The sequence below is a fragment of the Mustela nigripes genome, chromosome 8 (assembly GCF_022355385.1).
Source record: "Mustela nigripes isolate SB6536 chromosome 8, MUSNIG.SB6536, whole genome shotgun sequence".
Classification (NCBI taxonomy): Eukaryota; Metazoa; Chordata; class Mammalia; order Carnivora; family Mustelidae; genus Mustela; species Mustela nigripes.
In genome coordinates this window covers 6387026-6409282 of record NC_081564.1, presented here as the reverse complement: position 1 = coordinate 6409282, position 22257 = coordinate 6387026, and the positions used below count along the sequence as shown (strand labels likewise).

At 42.6% G+C, this 22257-nt stretch overlaps 1 protein-coding gene across 7 annotated transcripts in view; it reads left to right on the top strand.

Moving 5' to 3' along the window:
* Positions 1-22257, top strand: part of CCDC62 (coiled-coil domain containing 62) — a 44440-nt gene that overhangs the window by 4778 nt on the left and 17405 nt on the right. For 2 of the 7 annotated variants that reach the window (XM_059408318.1, XM_059408316.1), the window contains exons 3-10: positions 1240-1406; positions 3787-3888; positions 6624-6795; positions 10239-10340; positions 15832-15920; positions 16255-16370; positions 18155-18877; positions 21324-21480. In XM_059408318.1, the coding sequence (XP_059264301.1) occupies positions 1240-1406; positions 3787-3888; positions 6624-6795; positions 10239-10340; positions 15832-15920; positions 16255-16370; positions 18155-18877; positions 21324-21480 (1628 nt within the window). The remainder of the gene's footprint in view (positions 1-1239; positions 1407-3786; positions 3889-6623; positions 6796-10238; positions 10341-15831; positions 15921-16254; positions 16371-18154; positions 18878-21323; positions 21481-22257) is intronic. The other 5 variants (XM_059408317.1, XM_059408320.1, XM_059408321.1 and 2 more) reach the window with 5 other exon arrangements.

The window sequence follows — 22257 nt, the reverse complement described above, 5'->3', positions numbered from 1 at the left end:
TTTTTTAGATTTTATTTATTTATTTGACAGAGAGAAATCACAAGTAGATGGAGAGGCAGGCAGAGAGAGAGGGAAGCAGGCTCCCTGCTGAGCAGAGAGCCCAATGCGGGACTCAATCCCAGGACCCTGAGATCATGACCTGAGCCGAAGGCAGCGGCTTACCCACTGAGCCACCCAGGCGCCCCAATATCTGACTCTTCATTTCACCTCAGGTCTTGATGCCAGGGTCATGAGTTCAAGCCCTGTGTTGGAGCTCCAAGCCCAGCATGGAGCCTACTTAGAAAAAAGATTCTCATTCTCATTATAAGTGGGGAAATGCAAATTAAAACCACAATGAGCTACCATTTACGCTTCACACTGGCAAAAATTACCAGGTATATGTAAAGGTAGCGGGTGTTGTAGAGCCAAGGGAAGACTCTCCTTGCTGGTGGGAGTGTCAGTTGGTACAGCTACTTTGGAAAATCATTTGACAGTATCCTGTAAAGTTAAAGTTACACCTAGTCATGGCCCAGGATTTCCACTTCTAGGAATATATGCACAGTTCAGAGTACATGTGATTGACCTAAGGATCTTACTATGTAGATTCTGATACAACAGGTCTGGGGCCTGAGTCTGCTTTTCTGACAGATTAACCAGGTAATGTCAATGCTGCTGGGTCAAGGACCCCATTGGAGTAGCAAGCCTCTAGAGAAACTTGCAAACATGCACCAAGATACACGTATAAGAATATTCAGAGCAGTGTTGTTCATAACAGCTGCAAAGTGGAAACAACCCAAGTGACCACCAGTGGTAGTAAATACATTTTGGCGTAGTCCTATAATGGGGTATCATGTAGTAACATCAGTGCACAAATACCAGTCACGTACAACAATGTGAGTGAATCAATGGAAGAACTCATAGAGTATGGTCCCAATTATATATGGCTAAAATCGAACTTTTAAGGGATGTGGTCATAGGTGGCAACACTGTAATTAAAAAGCAGGCAAATGATTAGCAGACGGTGGTTGGGAAGGTGAGAATTGGAGACATCGTGCTTAGGAAGTGACATCCAGGGGCAGGGTTGCTGACTCTTCTGTTTCTTGGCTAGGGTCCAGTATGGTGCATTCCATAATACATTCTTAAGAAAGAATTATCCTTTAAAAAATTATTTAGCACACTTAACCTTTTAATTGTGTGTTTGAAAATGCATTTTAGCTTCCAGTCTGATCAAAAGGTAGTCATCGATGACATTTCCCTCAGGTGAACTACATAAAAGAACTGAAATAATCAGGTCACTCACAAAGAAGGTAAAAATCCTTGAATCGAATCAAATTGAATGCCAGGCGGTTCTTCAGAAGACTCAGCTACAGCTTCAGGAAATGGCTCAAAAGGCAACCCATTCCTCTCTCCTCTCTGAAGACCTCGAGGTTGGTTTTATTTTGTGATAAGCTTCGCTAGCCCAAATTCTGTTACAGGTTATCAAGAAATTAGATTTAAATGTTTCCGTTGAAGTGTGTGTGTGTGTAAGTCAATCCATCCATCTGAACACAAGGTTTGTGTTGACTGTACGGCTTTGGCTGCGCAGGGCTGTGTTGTCTGAGAAATGACCTTCATTACTACCTCTTGTGACAGTCAGCCCATTTGGACTAGGAGCATCCATGACTTTATGAACAACGGGTTATTTTAGAAAGCCTTTCTCAAAGTCAGACGAATAGCATCGGGTTTTGGTAGCTTCACGTGATGCTTTCTAAACGGGCCTTCTCTGATACGATAAACAGTATCTACATCATTTGAGTGGCATATTGGGAATAAAATCTGTAAGACTGAATTTTTCACTTCTCATTTCTAACTGGTCATCAGGTGTTTTTTGAACTCATGTTTTATGAGCGGCACAGAGCCATATTTTTGTTGTTCTAGCCTTCATATTATGCTGGTTTCATAAAATGCCTTTTTTATTTTTTCAGACTATTATTCTAGACAGTTTCTAGCTATAAAATAAGTAAACTATTTGTATGTTGAATTAAAAAATGGAAATGTAGGGGCACCTGGGTGGCTCAGTGGGTTAAAGCTTCTGCCTTCAGCTCAGGTCATGATCCCAGGGTCCTGGGATCGAGCCTTGCATCCGGCTCTCTGCTCAGCGGGGAACCTGCTTCCTCCTCTCTCTCTCTCTGCCTGCCTCTCTGCCTACTTGTGATCTCTGTCTGTCAAATAAATAAATAAAATCTTAAAAAAAAAATGGAAATGTAGGGGCCACTTGCCTGACTCAGTCAGTGGAGCATGTGACTTTTGTTCTTGAGGTCGTGAGTTCAAGCCCCACATTGGACATAGAGCTTACCTTTGAAAAAAAAAAAAAGGAAATGTATGAGAGAGAGAATGAGCAAGATCTCTGGTGTCTTTTCTTATAAGGATACTAATCACATCATGACCTCTTTCGCACCTAACTCTCTCTCAAAGGAGCATCTCCAAATAACACCATATTGAGGGTTCGGATTTCAACATACGCGTTTTGTGGGGGATGCAATTCAGTTCCTAGCAAGAACATTTTTTTATTATTTTTATTATTTTTTTAAATTAGTAAACTTTATTTCTTAGAGCAGCTTTATATTCACAGCAAAACAGAGTGGAATGCATACATTTCTTCTCTACCCCCCGCCTCCACCACCAAACACAGTCTCCCCCCAACCATGCACATTGTGCACCGTGGGAGTAGATCTGTTATAGTTAGTGAATCTGTTAGCACATCATTGTCACCCAAAGTCATAGTTTAACATTAGGGGTCACTCTTGGTTTGTATATTCTGTGGGTTTTGACAAATGGGTAATCACATGTGCCCACCATTGTAGTATTGTGCAGAGTAATTTCACTACCCTAAGAATCCTGTGTTCCATCCTTGTCTCTCCCAACCCCTGGAACCAGTCACCTTTTTAGTTCCGTCTTTTCAGAATGTCATATAGTTGGAGTCATATGGAATACAGATTTTTCAGATTGGCTTCTTTTACTTAGTAACATGTATTTAAATTTCCTTCACGAAGATACTATCTTAAAAGCCTCATTATTCTTATTTTTCCAACCAGTAAATATCTTACGTAGTTCTGTGGTTAAAACAAAACAAAACAGGGGCGCCTGGGTGGCTCAGTGGTTTGGGCTGCTGCCTTCGGCTCGGGTCATGATCTCAGGGTCCTGGAATCGAGCCCCGCCTGCTTCCCTCTCTCTCTCTCTCTGCCTGCCTCTCTGCCTACTTGTGATCTCTGTCTGTCAAATAAATAAATAAAATCTTTTAAAAAAAAACAAAACAAAACAGAAAAACCTGCAAAAAACCTGATACATGGGAATACCCCAGTATGAAGTGAAGGTCTTTCAACATAGAGTAAACACTTTATGTATACACACGTGCGCGCGCACATAGATGTTCACTTTATTTCAGTAAAGTAAATTTCTTACTAATCCAATTTTTGTTCATTTCCTTTTTGCCAACCTAGAGTTAAACATAAAAGAGATTGGGAAATAGACATTTGTAAGCATAACCAATATGATTCAGTAGGGCAAACATAAGCTTGGAGAGGATGCCAGAGGTAATGGAGAGAGATATTTGTATTTCTTTTTGATGACTGCTTACTTGGCCCACTTTGTCACTAAATGAACGTTAAAACAAAACAGAATGTGCACAGACTGTGGCTAATGGTAGTAATGAAAGTAATGAAATAATGAAAGCTTTTAAATGAAATGAAATGATACTAATGAAAGTAATGATAGTAATGAAAGCTTTTAAATGACTCAGTTAGTGTTTTATGTGTTGTTCCCTTGTAGGCTAGAAACGAAAACCTCAGCAACACATTAGTGGAACTTTCTGCCCAGGTAGGACAATTACAAGCTCGAGAACAGGCTCTCACTACAATGATAAAGCTAAAGGTAATTCAAAATAATGATCCCTTCATTTGCCAGGGCACTTTGTACTTTATAAGTGTAGTCACGTACATTATCTTCCTCAAGTCCGTTTGCAAATCAGATGGTAGCGCTACCAACGTTACTGTCTCTTTTAAAATTCTTATTTTAGGGGCGCCTGGGTGGCTCAGTGGGTTAAGCCGCTGCCTTCGGCTCAGGTCATGATCTCAGGGTCCTGGGATCGAGTCCCACATCGGGCTCTCTGCTCAGCAGGGGGCCTGCTTCCCTTCCTCTCTCTCTGTGATCTCTTCCCTTCCTCTCTCCTACTGTGATCTCTCTGTCAAATAAATAAATAAAATCTTAAAAAAAAAATAAATTAAATAAAATAAAATTCTTATTTTAGTTGGGGGCGCCTGGGTGGCTCTGTCGGTTGGGCGTCTGCCTTCGGCTCAGCTCATGATCCCAGGGTCTTGGGATTGGGTCCCACATCGGGCTCCTTGCTCAGCAGCAAGTCCGCTTCTCCCTCCCTTTGTAATCTCTCTCACGTGATTTCACTCACTCTCAAACAGAATCTTTTTTTTTTTTTTTTAAGATTTTATTTATGTATTTCCCAGAAAGAGCACAAACAGAGGAAATGACAGGCAGAGGGAAAGAAAGAAGCAGACTCCTGTTGAGCAGAGAGCCTGATGCGGGACTCGATCCCAGGACCCTGAGACCATGATCTGAGCTGAAGGCAGAGGCTTAACCCTCTGAGCCACCCAGGCGTCCCTCAAACAGAATCTTTAAAAATAAAATAAAATAAAGCAAAATAAAATTCTCACTTTAGGGGTAACTGGCTAGAGTAGTAGAGCATGTGACTCTTGATCTTAGGGTTGTGGGTTTGAGCCCCATACCGAATATGAAGATTACTTAAAAACTTAAAAAATTAGGGGTGTCTGGGTGGCTCAGTCAGTTGAGCGTCTGATACTTGATTTTGGCTCAGGTCATGATCTCGTGGGTTGTGGGATTGAGCCCCACGTCGGGCTCCAGGGTCAGTGGGAAGACTGCTCCAAGGGTCTCTCCCTCTGCCCCTCCCCCCACTTGCACACACACGCACACATACACTTTTTTTCTCAAATAAGTAAATGAATTTTTAAAGTAAGATACATTTTAGAAATGAGGGAAACAAGTTTAAAATGATGTCCTCAAGACACCGAAGGAGGAGACAGGACTTCACTTTTGGTCTCATCTCCAAAGCTTACTCCATGGTTTAGCATGTCTGAATTAACTTGTTTTCTTCCAAGGTATCCAGTGTTAGTTCTCATAAAGTCATTGACAATCAGACTGCTTGTTAGTGTTTCTTTGTTTTTTAATGGGGAGAGGAACTTTTAGCAATCTGGCAGTCGATAGAGCCACTAACGTGCCATGATGAGTGACTGACTGACAGTCTCTTCTGCTATCACATGTGTTTGGCAGCTGGTGAATAGGGAATGGTTTAGGCATAATGGGACCCTCATGCCAGTTCCTATGTGATTTTCCCCCTGCATTTTAATGTTTTAAAGTGGTCATGGGCAAGCTTTCTTAAAATTGAAGAGAAAATACTAAATTCTACAGAATTGTCTTTAGTCAAGTAGTGACCGATTTAGTGGCTTTACCAACTACTCTGGTTTCCATTGCGGCAAACTCCTGGTGAGGCTGTGAGTGCTAATGAAAATGCTGGAAAAGACTCATCAGGTTTGCATACTTAATGGACCTGGGTTTTTTAGCTACCAGTCTAATCACGAAGTTCTGTTGGTCTGCCAACCCTGTTTTTCCTGTAAATTGAAATGGTGTGAGATGAGCATCCCTAGGAATGCATATATGGTGCTATAGGAGAAATGGCTGTCCTTAAGCAGGGGTGACACCTGCTTCTGAGAACTGTTCTGTATTACAGTTATTATAATAATAGTCATTCCATGTGAGTGGGGGAGGGAGGGAACCTTTATTTAGTATGTTTATATTTCTAGGTGTTGTTTGAATTTTCCACAAGCAGATGCCTTTTTTGTCATTAAAACAATCCCCTCAACAATAAAAGGGTTCTGATTTGGGTAGTTTGGGAATCCGTTCTTGGCGTCTGCCATTTTAACAAGCTGGAATAAAGGGGTGGAAAAGAGGCCCGTGGGTTTACCTGTAGTGCAGGGAGTCGGTCCCCTCCGAGGGCCACCAGCTGTCGTACTGCAATTACAGTTTCTCTCTTTCTTTTTTTTTTTTATAAAGATTTTATTTATTTATTTGACAGACAGAGATCACAAGCAGGCAGATAGGCAGGCAGAGAGAGAGAGGAGGAAGCAGGCTCACTGCTGAGCAGAGAGCCCGATGCGGGACTCGATCCCAGGACCCTGGGATCATGACCTGAGCCGAAGGCAGAGGCTTAACCCTCTGAGCCACCCAGGTGCCCCTGCAATTACAGTCTCTTAAGCAATCACATTGTGGTTATCAACTTTCTGAAACAGTAAGCTGTGGTGGTTTACGCATGGTGAGCGGGACCAGCTCGCTCGGGGCGAATCGGCGCCCCGTCCCTACCTACTTGCGGAACCGTGGACCTTTTACTCTTGACTCATCCGTCACCCGGGGAGAATGGTGATACCGTCTCAGAGAGTTCCCATGAGGTCCCGTTAGGTAACGACAATAAGGTGTCTAGAACAAAACCTGGCACATGGGGGGACTTAACAAGTGAGATCTTCTTACACTGATTCGTTGAAACTTAAAAACCTTACAGAACAGTCTTCAAATTTGGTTCTTAGGACAAAGATATTATCGAGGCCGTCAACCACATTGCAGACTGCTCGGGAAAATTTAAACTGTTAGAGCATGCCTTGCGTGATGCGAAGATGGTGGAGACGTGTATCGTGAAAGAAAAGCAAGATTACAAGCAGAAACTGAAGACACTTAAAGTTGAAGTCAATAAACTGAAAGGTAAGGAAGAGATAGCAATGCAGCATTTCGTCTTGGGCGCGTATTTCTTCATCTTGTGATTAAGAGGCCTGTTGCTGGCCTTAGATCCTACCATGAAATGTTCATTTCATTTGTACAGAATAATGCTGCAGTTTTCATGTCATAAGAGGTAAATAACAGACTTGGGGCAAGTGTGCAATGGGTTATATTTTTAAAATAAGCTTCCTTGGCTGTACCAGTTAGCTCTTGTTAATTTATGCTTCATAACAGTCAGCATCAACATCTTGGTGCCATGTCAGCCAGAAGCATCTGATAAGCGTAGGTATCAGCCCAGGGGGAATTGGCTTATCCCGCTTGGGCTGGCCAAGTTGCTGCTCTGGGGCAATTCTGCATCCCGTGTCTCACTTCTTGCTAGTTGGCTGGTCTGGGCACTTTTCCCCCGTGGTAAAAGCAGAAAATTATTTTAAGATTTTATTTATTTACCTCACAGACAGAGATCACAAGGAGGCAGAGAGGCAGGCAGAGAGAAGAAGGGAAGCAGGCTCCCCGCTGAGCAGAGAGCCAGGTGCAGGGCTCCATCTCAGGACCCTGGGATCACGACCCAAGCCGAATGCAGAGGCTTAACCCACTGAGCCACCCACGTGCCCCTTTTTAAAATCTTTTTTAAAAAGATTTTATTCATTTGAGAGAGAGATTGAGCCCAGCAGGGGGACCTACAGGGAGAGGGAGAAGCAGACTCTTCACTGAGCAGGGAGCCCAACACCCGGCTTGATCCCAGACCCTGGGATTGTGACCTGAGCTGAAGTCACCCAAGCGCCCCGCAAAAGGCAGAAGCAGGGGCACCTGGCTGGCTCAGGTGGGAGAGCAGGGCAACTTTTGATCTCGGGGTCGTTGAGTTGGAGCCCACCCTCAAATGTGGGGCTTACTTAAAATTAGATGGATGGATGGATGGATAGATAGATAGATTAAAAAAAAAAGATTGTGGGGATGGGCACCTGGGTGGCTCAGTGGGTTAAGCCTCTGCCTTCGGCTCGGGTCTTGATCTCAGGGTCCTGGGATCGAGCCCCGCATCGGGCTCTCTGCTCGGCGGGGAGCCTGTTTCTCCCTCTCTCTCTGCCTGCCTCTCTGCCTACTTGTGATCTCTCTCTCTGTGAAATAAATAAATAAAATCTTTAAAAAAAAAAAAAAAGATTGTGGGGCTTACTTAAAATTGGATGGATGGATAGATTTTTTTTTTTAAGATTTTATTTATTTATTTGACAGACAGAGATCACAGGTAGGCAGAGAAGCAGGCAGAGGAGGAAGCAGGCTCCCCGCTGAGCAGAGAGCCCGATGCGGGGCTCAATCCCAGGACCCTGGGATCATGACCTGAGCCAAAGGCAGAGGCTCTAACCCACTGAGCCACCCAGGTGCCCCTGGATAGATAGATTTTAAAAAAGAGAGAGAAGCAGAAACATGTAAGGACCCAACATATCCTCCCTCTGTTGGCTAAAGCATCATGTGGCTAAACCCCAAGTCAGGCAGTGGAGAAATATTTGTCCCTCTGGGAGGAATGCAGGGACGGATGAGGGACCGCCACTAACAGTCTGCCAGGGTGGTTTTTGGCACATGTTCTATTTTTGAAAATTCCTTTTGCATTTTCCTTTTCTATTTTTGTTCTCAGAGTAACTCCATGATTCATTTCCTTCTACGTAATGTTACTTGAAATTTTATAAAGAAGGGGAGGCTAGGTTTACCAAATAGGTTAGTCCTGTTCATGTGAACGTGGATATAGGTGGTGCAGTAAGAGCTTGCACTTGCCTGCAAAGGGCATGGAGGTAGGTCGACTTTTCTCTGGCCTTTCCCCACACATGGGGCAGAGTCAGTGGTCATCGTGTGAGACGCGGAGACAGATTCCTACTGTGCAACAAGCAACCTTAGAACGACAAAGTCATGTTTTGGTGGAAGTTGCTCTCGCCTCTGACCATAGTGGGGCGCCTCATTGTTAGGAGGTTGGGGGTGGGGAACAGTTAAGGACCCTGCAGACCTAGAAGTCACTTTGAGACTGAAAAGCAGAGGAGGCCACTCCATGCTGTTTACATGGAGTTTTATTCAGGGTAACTTACTGATGGGGGGATCAGACAGACCATGATCATGGTGCTACTCTCCGCCAAGTCCAGACCTTAATCCACAGCTTTTATAGAACGGGGGGCGTTGTGCTGAGGTCAGAGGGTGGTTATCTAAAGTGGTGCCATCTGTGCACTGCGGGGAGGATCAGAATAAGCCTTCCCCAATTCTGTTCAGGGCACGTAGGCGTGAGGGAGGTCGTTGCACAGACATGACCAGGATGCAGTCGAGATTTTCAGCACTCCTACACCCTGAGCCAGCGAGTTGCTATTGAAATTGCCAAAGTTTATTATGGTTAATTTAGAAGACTCAGCCTTCTAAAATCTTATGATGCCCTGACTTGTGGCAAATTATACGTTTTGTCTATGTTTGTAGCTTCATCTAAAACCATAATCACACTATACACCTCTTGACAGCAGGGACAGACTCTGTTATCTCTTTAAAGGACAACAAGGTAATGGACAGTGAACTAGAGAGTGAGGGGAATCCACTCAGTTTGGGTGGACTGGGAAGGTGACTTTGAGGAGAACATTTGAGCAGAAGCTTGGAGGGCAGGCAGAAGTAGCCATGTGAATATCTGCGCCCAGAGCCTTCCAGGCATAAGGAACAGCAAATGCAAAAGCCCTGGGTGGGTTTTGAGGTTGGGCCATGTTCAACAAACAGAACAAAAGAAGGGGGAGAGTGACAGGCCAAACCAGGCCACTGGGGGCTTAGGGGTAATTTGGATTTCATCCTAAGAGTGTTAGAAGGGCTCTTAGGAGAGAAGTGACATGAGGAGATCTTTTGCATTTTTTTTTTTTTTAAGATTTTTAAATATATTTGTCAGGATAAGCAGGGGGAGAAGCAGGCAGGAGAAGCAGGCTCCCTGCTGAGCAAGGAGCTCGATGCAGGGGTTGATCCTAGTACCCTGGGATCATGACCTGAGCTGAAAGTAGCCGCTTAACTTAAGACTGAGCCTCCCAGACATCCCACAGGTTTTTTACTTTTAAAAGATTGCCCTGGGGCGCCTGGCTGGCTGAGTTGGAAGAACACGTGACTCTTGATCTTGGGGTTGTGAGTTTGAGCTCCACACTGGAGGTTGAGTTTACTTCAAAAAAAAAAAAAAGCCCTGATTGCTCGGTGGGCAATAGGCGGTAAGAGGAGAGGCATGGTTTGAGCAGAGAGACCAGTGAGGGGTAGGGAAGCCTGACAAGGTCATTGCCAGGGATGCTGCGAGGTTTGGATACGAGACATAGGTCGGCTGCCGCTCCAAAGGGACTTCACATGGGGGTGCCAAGGGCTTGAGAGGGCCTCACAGTTTATATTCCTCTAGCAAGTAGTATCTATTAAAGGACTTCTGTTTTCTTCTATTTGTGAAGAGGATCTAAATGAAAAGACAACAGAAAATAATGAACAGCGGGAAGAGATCATTCGCCTCAAGCAAGAGAAAAGTTGCCTGCATGATGAACTGGTTTTTACTGGTAAAACTAGATCATTAATTTAAGTGATTGAATAGTTCTATGATTGTAGCCTAAACGTTCTATGGCACAACTATAAAGGAATTACACCTCTCTCAAAATAGTAACTTTTTAAATCTACTTGGAGGGACCAGGTGGGACCGGGCAGGGAATATTAAAGTTGTTAGCAAGCCTCCCAGTTAACCCTGTTTCCTCTTATATAAAATGAGGAGCTACCTTCCCTCTCTTCTAGCATGATGCGTGACTGCACTTCTCACTGAAAATGTAGTATGTGCGCTTAAAAATCCGTTAACGAAGGAGCTTATGATTTGAAGAAGAAAGGATGTTTGTACTTTTGCAAATACTAGGTAAAAACTGGGAATTCAATTTTCCAGTTTTGCAAATAGATCACCTGTGATTACAGTTGCAGAAATGCAGATGTGTTTTGTTTTATCAGCATGAACCTGAAGTAGTAATGTTAAGGATGAATTTTTTTTAATGATTAAAAATCGCAAATGTATCAATAGTTTGCCTTGGGCCCCTTCCAGATAAACATAAAAATCACATTCTATCTCCCCAGCCACATTCTCCCGTACTGTCCCTCACACACCCCATTAGTTTCTGCTAGTTCAGACCTCTCCCTGGCTGCTCCCAGTTGAGAATCACTGATTTATAGATCTTATCTCTGTCCCCACTAGCCAAATTTTATTAGGCTTTGTTTTTTAGCATGAGGAAAATCGTAGATTTGGAGGTGAAGTTCCAAACAGAATTAATTAAATTGATATTTTGGGGGTCTAGTTATATATACCCTCAATGTCCTTCCTTCTAGGAGGAGAGTGCATTTCTATAAGCTAAACGGCAAAATACATTATTAACATTTTTTTCACATAAATAGAATTCTTAATTTTCATGTCATGTGATAAGGATGGGGGAAAATGCAGTTTTCTACCATTAGGGGTCACTATTTCTGTTATTTCTAGAATGTTCTCTCAAAGTTACTCTATTACTAAAAACACATATTTAAATATATATTAAGATATATATGTATATTTACAACTTAACAGTTGATTTACAAAAAACTTTGGATCAACTTTTGGTGCCGGGAACTCAGTTAGTTGCTAAGAAACTCCTAGGCTCACAGAAAATCCATTTTGTGGGGCATCTGAGTGGTTCAGTCGGTTAAGTGTCTGCCAGTGGGATTGAACTTCACATCAGGCTCCCTGCACAGCAGGGAGACTGCTTCTCCCTCTCCCTGTCAAATAAATAAAATCTTTTGTTTTTTCTTTATTTTTTTTCAGCATAGCAGTATTCATTATTTTTGCACCACACCCAGTGCTCTATGCAATCTCTGCCCTCTATAATACCCACCACCTGGTACCCCAACCTCCCACCCCCCCAATAAAATCTTTTTTTTTCAAAAAGATTTCATTTATTTATTTGACAGAGAAAAACACACAGCAAGAGAGGGAACACAAGCAGGGGGAGTGGGAGAGGGAGAAGCAGACTTCCCGCTGAGCAGGGAGCCTGATGCGGGGCTCTATTCCAGGATCTAGGGATCATGACCTGAGCTGAAGGCAGACACTTAAAAACTGAGTCACCCAGGTACCCCTCAAAGAAATAAAATCTTTTTTAAAAAATCCATTTTGTGAAATAATAATTTTTTATCATTTCCTAAGCTGATTCCTTTTTTTTTTTTTTTAAGATTTTATTTATTTGACAGAGAGAGAGATCACAAGTAGGTTGAGAGGCAGGCAGAGGTGGGGGGGGGAAGCAGGCTCCCCGCTGAGCAGAGAGCTCGATTGATCCCAGGACCCTTGAGACCTCGACCCGAGCCAAAGGCAGAGGCTTTAACCCAGTGAGCCACCCAGGCACCCCTGACTTCTTTTTTGTTTAAAGATTTATTATTATTTATTAGAGAGAGCAAGCAAGCACATCAATCGGGAGGGGCAGAGGGAGAGAATCTTCAAGAAACCAAGATTTGAACATTTAACCAACTAAGCCACCCAGGCACTCCCAAGCTGATTTCTTAAATACTTTTTCTATTCATGCCACCGTCTCAAAACAATTTTTGTATGTTTAAATTATAAAAGTGAATTAAACCTAAAAATAATTTTTTTTAAAGATTTTACTTATTTATTTGTGTGTAAGAGAGAGAGCGAGTATAAGCAAGAGCAGTGGCAGGCAGAGGGAGAAGCAGACTCCCTGCTGAGCAAGGAGCCTGATGTGGGACCCTATCCCGGGACCCTGGGATCATGGCCTGAACCCAAAGCAGATGCTTAACTGACTGAGCCACCCAGGCATCCCAAGCCTAAAAATAATTTGAGAAGGCTTAACATGATAATGTGCTGTCAGGTGCTCCGGCTAAAATAGCGTGTATTTTATTTGAAGCTGGAAGATGTCTTAAAAATACACTTTTCTGAAAAAAAAATACACTTTTCTGTTAAGTTCAAAACTTTTTACCCTCTCATTGAAGATGAAGCTCTTCACGTAAATAAGCTCAGAGACATTTTCATTTGTTTGTACATAACTGCTTATAAGAAGTTTGCAAATAAAGCGAGGAAACCAGTTCACATTTCTGGGGCCCTGACAGTCCTGTAAGTAGGGCCCCATGGGATCGAGTGATAGCCTCCGTTCTCCCAGGCAGTAAAAGGTAGAGCCTTGGCCGGAATGTGGCAGCTGCAGACGTGCAGGCCCCTTTCCCCTGCGCTGTCTTATTCAGGCTGCTTGCTCAGACCTCCATCCCGGGTGTACAATACCTCTTTGTTTTCTGTGACCGCTTTGTGAAAATAGGCAGCCCCACTCACTTGGATCTCTCAGCTAAACCCAGACATGCAGAAAAGTATCTCATCTAGGAGAACATTTATATTTACAGTGGAGTTGCCTCTTATGCAGTAATAGATTATTCTAAAGTCAGATTAAGGCAAAACTCAGATATGTTTAAAATTGAGCTGCGCCTGGGTGGCTCAGATGGTTAAGCCTCTGCCTTCGGCTCAGATCACGGTCCCAGGGTCCATGGATCGAGTCCCACATCGGGCTTCCTACTTAGTGGGGAGCCTGCTTCTCCCTTTGCCTGCTATTACCCCTGCTTGTGCTTTTTCTCTCTCTGATAAATGGATAAATGAAATCTTTAAATAAATAAGTAAACAAATAAATAAAATTACCCTTGAGGGGTGCTTGGCTGGCTTGGTGGGTGGAGCATACAACCCTTGATCTCAGAGTCATGAGTTTGAACCCCACATTGGGTGTAGAGATTACTTAAAAATAAAATCTTTATTAAGTAAATAAAATTATCCTTGAGCTCCAAATAAAGTAGTTGGCTTTTGTTTAGGGGCCATACTATATTCAAAACAAGTATCTCTAAACACTAGGAATTACACCCAGCGTGTCACAGTGCTGTTAGTACAAGAGGGAGGTAGAAACTAGACCAGGAGAGAGTCACAGATGCCTTGTGGGCATTGCTTCTACTATTAAAGTAGCTGTGGTTCCTTTTTTAAATTTTTTTCTTTGTGCTTATGATTGAATTCGTAAACTAAATGCAGCTCTGCATAAATAATGCAAATCCGTTACATTTATGTGCTTTCATTATGGCATTGACTCACGTAATGCCAATAAATAAATTCAGAATTGAATAGAAAAGACGGAGTAGTTTAAACCTGGCCACAGGGCTTTCACCAGGCTTCTCTTCAAGTTTTCGGTTTTGTGCACAAGGATTACCTTTGGAAGCAAGGTGATACTACAGACCCCCATTGGAAGGGCTGGACATGAACCACTTTGGGGAGAGGAGGTGCTGTGCACAGACCCCATCAGTTTCCTCTGCCTGGTCCCCTGACCACAGGCCAACAGAACAGCAGTCTAGTGGAGTTGCAAAGTGCATGCCTTTGTCCTTAAAGGTTTTATGCGATGTCCAGATGTGAAGTGATAATAAAAATGTTTATGCTTGGGGTGCCTGGGTGGCTCAGTGGGTTAAGCCGCTGCCTTCGGCTCAGGTCATGATCTCAGAGTCCTGGGATCGAGTCCCGCATCGGGCTCTCTGCTCAGCAGAGAGCCTGCTTCCCTCTCTCTCTCTCTCTCTGCCTGCCTCTCCATCTACTTGTGATTTCTCTCTGTCAAATAAATAAATAAAATCTTAAAAAAAAAAAATGTTTATGCTTTTTCATCCATGAGAAAAAGGACATGTAAAGCGTTTTATGAAAGAACCATAGATATAAGTTATAAATTTTTATTTATAATTGAATCAGATTTACTTAAAATTTATTCATGTAGAGGGTTATTTTTTAAGATTTTATTTATTTAAAATATTTGATAAAGAGGTAGCAAGAGAGCACAGGCAGGGGGACAGCAGAGGGAGAGGGAGAAAAAGGCTTGATCCCAGGACCCCAGAATCAGGACCTAAGCCGAGGGCAGATGCTTAACTGACTGAGGCACCCAGGTGTCCCTCATTTACCAAGTTCTGAATTCGTTTTTAGAATATAGCTTTCTCATGCCGGAGCTGCAGTTAGTGGAGTGTCCGTGTTTCAGCGAAGTGTTGTTGGTCTTTGTAAAAGAATGAAGATTTAAAAAAAAAAAAAATGACCAAGAGAGACACAACAAGAGAGGGAACACAAGCAGGGGCAGAGGGAGAGGGAGACGCGCTTCCCACCAAGCAGGGAGCCCGATGCGGGGCTGGGTCCCTGGGATCATGACCTGAGCCGAAGGCAGATGCTTGACTGAGCCACTTCAAGCGCCCCAATAACGAAGATTTTTTTTTTTTTTTTAATTCTCTTTGCCTTCTCTTTGCACTGAGAAAAATTGAGTGTAAAACTGTGTATTCAAGAGAACTCAGAATCTTACCTATCAGGTGAAGCGTTTTCAAGAAATAGGAAGTCTTTGAAGGAGTGCTGGGCAAACTTATCTGCTGTGCGGGCACTTCATGGACACAATTGTTTTTGGTCTTTGGTCAATGACAATATATAGGAAGGGCCTGATTATAAGATTACATCAGACTGGCTTGCATACTGGTAAAAATCATGATTTTGGTTTTTTGTCCCTTGTAATGTTCATTTTTTTCTGTTGTTAGAGGTAACATGTTGTTTGGGTTTTACAATCAAAATGCATTAGTAAGTTACTCATGTAATATGAAAAAAATTAAAATAATATGTATTTTATCATGCCCCCCTTAAAAAAAGAGAGGAAAATAATTGTCATTAATCCTCCCATCCAAAAAAAGCTTCTTTAAATACTTAGGTGTATTTGCTCTCAGACTTTTCTTGTGTGTTTGTGTATACAAAACATACATTTGATACAATTCTGAATCCTTTTTTGACTCAGCATGAATTCTTTTATGAAAATGTTCAAATTTGGTGAAAGATCTAGTCAGAATCACAGATTAAAGCTCTTCCCAGCCACGCATTTTGCAGATTTTAACTTGAGGAACAAGGGGAAAACAAGTTACTGGAACATTAAACTTTTGGAAATGAAGAGGTTTGAGTTGATATGGCTGATGAAAAATATTTTAATAATATTTGTTCTTAAATAGCAGAGAGAGAAAAAAGGAAAGATGAGTTACTTGATATTGCAAAGTCAAAGCAAGAGCGCACAAACGCAGAACTCCATAATCTGAGACAGGTACGTACGTCCCCAATTACACTGTTCTTACTATTTGGGAGGCTTTTATAAACAAACAAATAAGGAAAAGTATGTGTCAGTTTTTGTTTGTCGTGCTTTTGGAACCCTAACTACGTTAAAGGTGTGTCATATTTAGCATAGCTGATAGGGTCTTGCTTTCGGAAATGAAAGGTTTGGAAACTAGTGACACTAACAAATCTGAATGCTAACATAGGAAAAATAAAAGCAAACATATTTTGCATATTTCTCTATCACTGATCTGTTTTAGCATTTGAATGTTGGCTCAATATAGTTTTGTTGTCACATCTTATTGATTTATCAATATCTACGGCAGATTTATGTAAAACAACAGAGTGATCTGCAGTTTCTTAATTTTAATGTGGAAAATTCTCAGGAATTAATACAGATATATGACTCAAAGATGGAGGAATCAAAGGTTCTGGAGTCCAGGTAATCTTAGCGAGATGCTATTAGTATGATCTTGTATTTTACTTTATCATTCAATCTATTAAGTACTTACTATGGGCCGGTATCTACTATCATTCCTTATGTGGTAGGAAATCCACACATATGAGCTATTATGTCATTATGATTCCGGGTTGTAATGAGACCTGACCTTAGAATTTTAGGCCTGATCCTGATTGTAGCCTCTTGATAAAAGAAATGCATTAGCCTTATTTGTATGTCTGTTGTGTACAGGCTTTAGCTCAAGCAGAAACCAGAGGTGACTCACTTCCTCCTTCATGAGGACTCCGAGTTTAGTGTTGAGAACTAAGCTGGGAGTGGGGAAAATAAAGATACAGAGGACATGGTCCTTGCCTAAAAGAGAGAGCACTGACAGATGGTATAAATAGCTGTAGGAATTTAGCTAGCCGAGGGTGATCTCTGCTTTTAGCTGGATTTTCCCGTTTTCCTTATAAATAGGAGACACCTTTTTTTGCTTATAATAAGCGGTGTGTGAACTCAATTGGTTTCTGTAAAGTTATAATATAAACATAATTTAATAGGCATATAACTGTCCCACAGTTAAATTTAGTCTACTTTTCCAAGCAGAAGTATGACAAGAAGTCCTGAATGGGAGCAGGAATTAGGGAAGTTCTCGGCCACTAGGTGTGACCATGTAACCACGAAGGCTGGCTGCCCGCAGCTCCTTTGCCTGGTGGTAGTTGTAAGAGCTGTTGGAAGGCAGGCAGTGTGACCGCTGTGCCGGACTTCCTTTTCTTTCCAGGCCTTTGGCTGTGGGGGGTGTTGACACTCTAGCTTTGTGTCCCGGCTGCTGCTGCTGCTGCGGGAACATACCGCACAGACCCAGAGTCCCCTCATAGGCAAAAGCCTCTACCATACTGTACTATACTTTGTTGCCCCTGAGAGGCCCTTGGGCTAGACAATTGAGGTTGTTCTTTAAGAGTGTAAAATGACCTGTGCCCTTTCAGGAGGGGGGGGTGAGTTTTCGGGGGCTCAGAACTCTCCAGATTTGAATGCCTGAATACAGAATACATGGGACATGAAGACAGTTTATGAAAAGGTTTATCACGTTTGTATATATTCTTAATTTTCGTTTTATGCACACCTGTCATTCTTACTTTAAACCAGTTTTCAGTATGTCGCCATGTAAATATCTAGCAGGTACCTGGGATGGTTGTGAGTGCTGTATGGTAGACATGATTGGCACTTTCCACTGTGTCTCGGTCCCTTGAATCTGTGTCCCCTTTCAGTCCCGGCTTTACCTCTGTTTACTGTGAAACTAATAGAATTATGAAGGGAAGAGATCAATTGACAAGTATTTACAGAACACTTAATATTTGTGAAAGGCTATCCTAAAGTGCCAGGAGGATACAAATGCCTCTACATATTAAGAAACCTAGTCGTCTGTTGAAAAGACAGGACATATGCATGAAAGTTAGCCAACGATGTAGTTATGATAGGAAGTTCGCTACGTGATTAAGTAGATGATACACACAGTAATACGAGGACCGTGGTGTGGACAGTAAGCGTGGTGGGAGTTGAGGCCAGGGAGGGCCAAGTGAGCGTGTGGGCTTGTGGTCGGAGAGACTTCCTGGAAGCTGGGCTGACATCAGGCTCTGCAGAAAGAGTCCACATTCTCCCTTGTGTTTTCATTTCAGACAAATGGGTCTTGATAGGATTTAGCTCAGTGAATGAGGTTTGGGTGAAGTGTCTGGCGTGACAGTATCAAGTGTATCTTACAACTTCCTTTCTTTGCAACGCCACCATAGCAGAGACATGTGTTTGTCAGACCTTGAGAATCACCGCCCGAAAGCCGACATCAAGAGGGAGAAAAATCAGAGGTCATTGGTTAAAGATGCAAAATTTGAGACCACGTTCCTGCAGAATCGGTCAGACAGGGGCCCCTGTGATGTGTGCAAAGAGAAGAGGCGACAGGGTAATCCTTCATTTGGGGAAAAAAGTGTATTTGCTATCTCATCTCTGTTGACAAAAGACTTACTGGAGAAGCAAAAGTCTTGGTCTCTGGGAGGAAAAATGCAGATGGAACCGGAAAACCAAAGTAGATTGTGCAAGATCCACACCAAGTCACCAAAAGATAATGGGATCGGGATTCAGAATGAAGAGAAACAACTCTCCGACACATCCACGTCATCTGATGAGAGACAGTGGCATGATGTCAATGTGTACCTGGGCCTCGCCAGCTGCTCCGGTTCCAGACAACCAGAAAAGCCAGATGTTGAAAGTCAAGATGACATAGAAAGGTCCGGAGTCACCTGTTGCCATAAAAATGAGACCTGTCTGGGGGAGAGTGACATGTATGAATCCAAGTGCTGCCACCCGAGTAACTTCATCATTGAAGCCCCAGGCCCCATGTCTGACATGGAGTGGATGAGCATTTTCAAGCCTTCTAAAGTGCAAAGGATTGTTCGCCACAAATCTGTGTGTACTTGTTCGGAAAGTGCCGGCGGGAGGAAGTACAACTCCGCCACCAGGTTAGTGACATTTTGTGCTGGGCACCGCCCCTGCTGGGCTGTAGAGGGGGCTCCAGTCGGGCTGCCTGCTCACTGCTCAACGGAGAGCAGCATTTGCAGACCCAAGTCGTGTAGGAGGGACCCGTTACTGTCTTCATCAGCACAGAGGCTGTTGAGTTTTCCATTGTGAAGAGTTTGTACCTAGAACAGCTTCTGAGGCAAAGGTTTTGTTTGAAAACAAAGCCGGTTGTTATGAGTTGAGTAAATATGTTGTTTAAAAAAAACCCAAAAACTAACAGCGGGATTACTTTACAGAGTAGAATGCTGCTCTGGGGCATTCCTCAGCCCTGGATCCGGTGTGAATTGATAAGCGTTCCGTGCAGAGATCACAGTCCCTAGGGCCCAGATAAGAACTTTGCCCACAGCCTCCCCAGCACCCCCCCCAACTGCACATTTAAATGTCCAACTGCTTCTGCCTTCCTGTTCCCTTTAAGATTCCCAAATTTTATTATTTTTTAAAATCATGCAAGAAAAAGAATATTTGTATGTAACAAGTTGTAAAAGTTAGTAGTTTTTTTAAGAGAAGAAAGTGGATTAGCTATTAGGGTAGGCTGTGTTATTCGAACTCGTCTTACTCTTAGAATTGCTGAATCTTGTGGTGGAGGGCACTGTAATAATGTCTGCTATTTTTAAATAAAACCTAGCTCTTCGATCTTCAATTACAGAAAGGACAAAGTTGCTATATCGGGACCTATTTTAATCCTCACACCGACTGTCCTAGGACTTGATGATGAAAATTTCTTCCTGATATTTTCATCGTTTGGATTTTTCTTTGGCCCTTTGAAAAGCCTGAGTCATTTAAAACTCATGCAGATAGTTATTCTGTCAGTTGTTAAGTTAAAAAAAAAAGTTATCCCACTAATTTTTTTTTTGTTTTTTGTTTTTTGTTTTTATTTGACAGACAGTGATCACAAGTAAGCAGAGAGGCAGACAGAGGAGGAAGCAGGCTCCCTGCTGAGCAGAGAGCCTGATGTGGGGCTGGATCCCAGGACCCTGGGATCATGACCTGAGCTGAAGGCAGAGGCTTTAACCCACTGAGCCACTCAGGCACCTCTGTCCCACTAAATGTTATCTGTTCATATTTGTTTTTTAAAGATTTTTTTTTAAACAATTAGAATAGGAATAGGGCACAACTGCACATTGTTCACTACTGAACACACATATAGTAAGGGAACAGTTTATGGTAGTTTTAAAAGACTAGTGGACATATATTAAATTTAACATGTGAAACAAAGTCAAATTTTAATTTGGAGTTTTGTTTCAAGACCCTTTGGACCTCCCTGGCTTAAAATAGTCCAAGCCACCTGTGCTGCCAGCAAAGGCACATGCCAAGACATCACATGCCAAATACGTGATTAAATAGAAAAGATAATTGTGTTTTCCTAGTTTTCCTTAGATTATAAGAACTTATTGTGTACCTGCTCTATTATCAGACCACCATTCTGTTGGACAGATAGGGGTTTAGCTGTAGAGGGAGAAGCAGCGGCAGCCTGTTCTCCTTCGGTTCCAGGGAACATGGGAGGAAGCAGCTCCAGTGCTTCTGGTGTGTTCCAGAACAGCTTTCACAGGTCACTGTGCTCTGAGCCCACCTTTGAAGAACACACCCAGAAGCTTGGCTGCATGTGTCTGTTCTCTACTACTGAGGGCCCATCAGAGAATTAGTAGCTGTTCTACTTTGACAAAAGGACTTTTTCAAAGCATTAATAAAAATCAACTTCGCAAACCAAAACCCCCCAATTTTTACAAGTTTAACAGGTGTTGGGGCACCGGAATGGCTCAGTGGGTTAAAGCCTCTGCCTTTGGCTCAGGTCATGATCTCAGGGTCCTGGGATCGAGCACCGCATCGGGCTCTCTGCTCAGCGGGAGCCTGCTTCCCCCTCTCTCTCTGCCTGCCTCTCTGCCTACTTGTGATCTCTCTCTGTGTGTCAAATAGATTTTAAAAATCTTTAAAAAAATTATTAAATTAAAAATTAAAAAAGAACTCTGATTTAATTCTTACTGCACAGCGTATGCTTTAATGTATACCATTCTACTCAAGTGTTCTATTCAAATCTATAATGTTCTACTCAGACTTGAGCTTCTTCATTAAAAAGAAAAAAACTGGGCGTCTGGGTGGCTCAGTGGGTTAAGCCGCTGCCTTTGGCTCAGGTCATGATCTCAGGTTCCTGGGATCGAGTCCCGCATCGGGCTCTCTGCTCAGCAGGGGGCCTGCTTCCCTTCCTCTCTATCTGACTGCCTCTGTCTACTTGTGTTCTCTGTCTGTCAAATAAATAAATAAAATCTTTAAAAAAAAAAAAAAAGAAAAAAACTTTTTTTTTGGTCCTCTTGATACTTTTAAGTATAAGAGTATTGGTGACATATGTCTGATATTAAGATGTCTGCTTCTGTTTGGTTTTATTATTCATAGTGAGCTAATTGCCATCCAGCGTTCCCACTGTTCGGGTTCTTCAAAATCTGCTCCTAGAGAAGATGAGAAATTGATAGAGACAGAGCCCTCTTCAGATGCAAAGAACTCACCTAAGATTTTGTTATTCAACAAAGAGGCACCATCGTCCAGTGACAAGGTTTGTATTTTGCTTAGAAATACCCAGCTTACGGGGCATCTGGGTGGCTCAGTGGGTTAAAGCCTCAGCCTTCGGCTCAGGTATGATCTCAGGGTCCTGGATCGAGCCCCGCATTGGGCTCTCTGCTCGGCGGGGAGCCTGCATCCCCACTCTCTCTCTGCCTACTTCTGATATCTCTCTCTGTCAAGTAAATAAAATCTTTAAAAAAAAATTACCCGGCTTATTCAAGCAAAACTCCTCCTCAACAGACTTTTAATTCTTCTGTAGTACTGTTTTTTAGTGTGCTTAATTTTGGTCATTCTTCAGTTTTATTGTTGTTGTTTTTTAATTATGGAATTTTAATGATATCATTTAACCCAAGTTAAATTAAAGTTCCCTTAAAATATTATCCTATAGATTACAAGTCTAGTTAAAATGTCCCTCAGGCCATCCAGGTGATTGGTAGATACATATATACACACACACATGTATTTTATTGTACTTTATTTTATGTTATATATATATTTTTAAGATTTGTTTCAGAGAGAGAGAGAGAACAAACAGGGGGAGTGGTGGACAGGGGGGAAGCAGGCTCCCACTGAGCAGGGAGCCCAATGTGGGGCTCGATTCCAGGACCCTGGGATCATCACTTGAGCCAAAGGCAGAGGTTTAACTTGACTGAGCCACCCAGGCATCCCACACACATATATTTTAAACATAACAAAAAAGGAAGGCTAGGGGCACCTGGGTGGCTCAGTGGGTTAAGCCTCTGTCTTCGGCTCAGGTCATGGTTTCAGG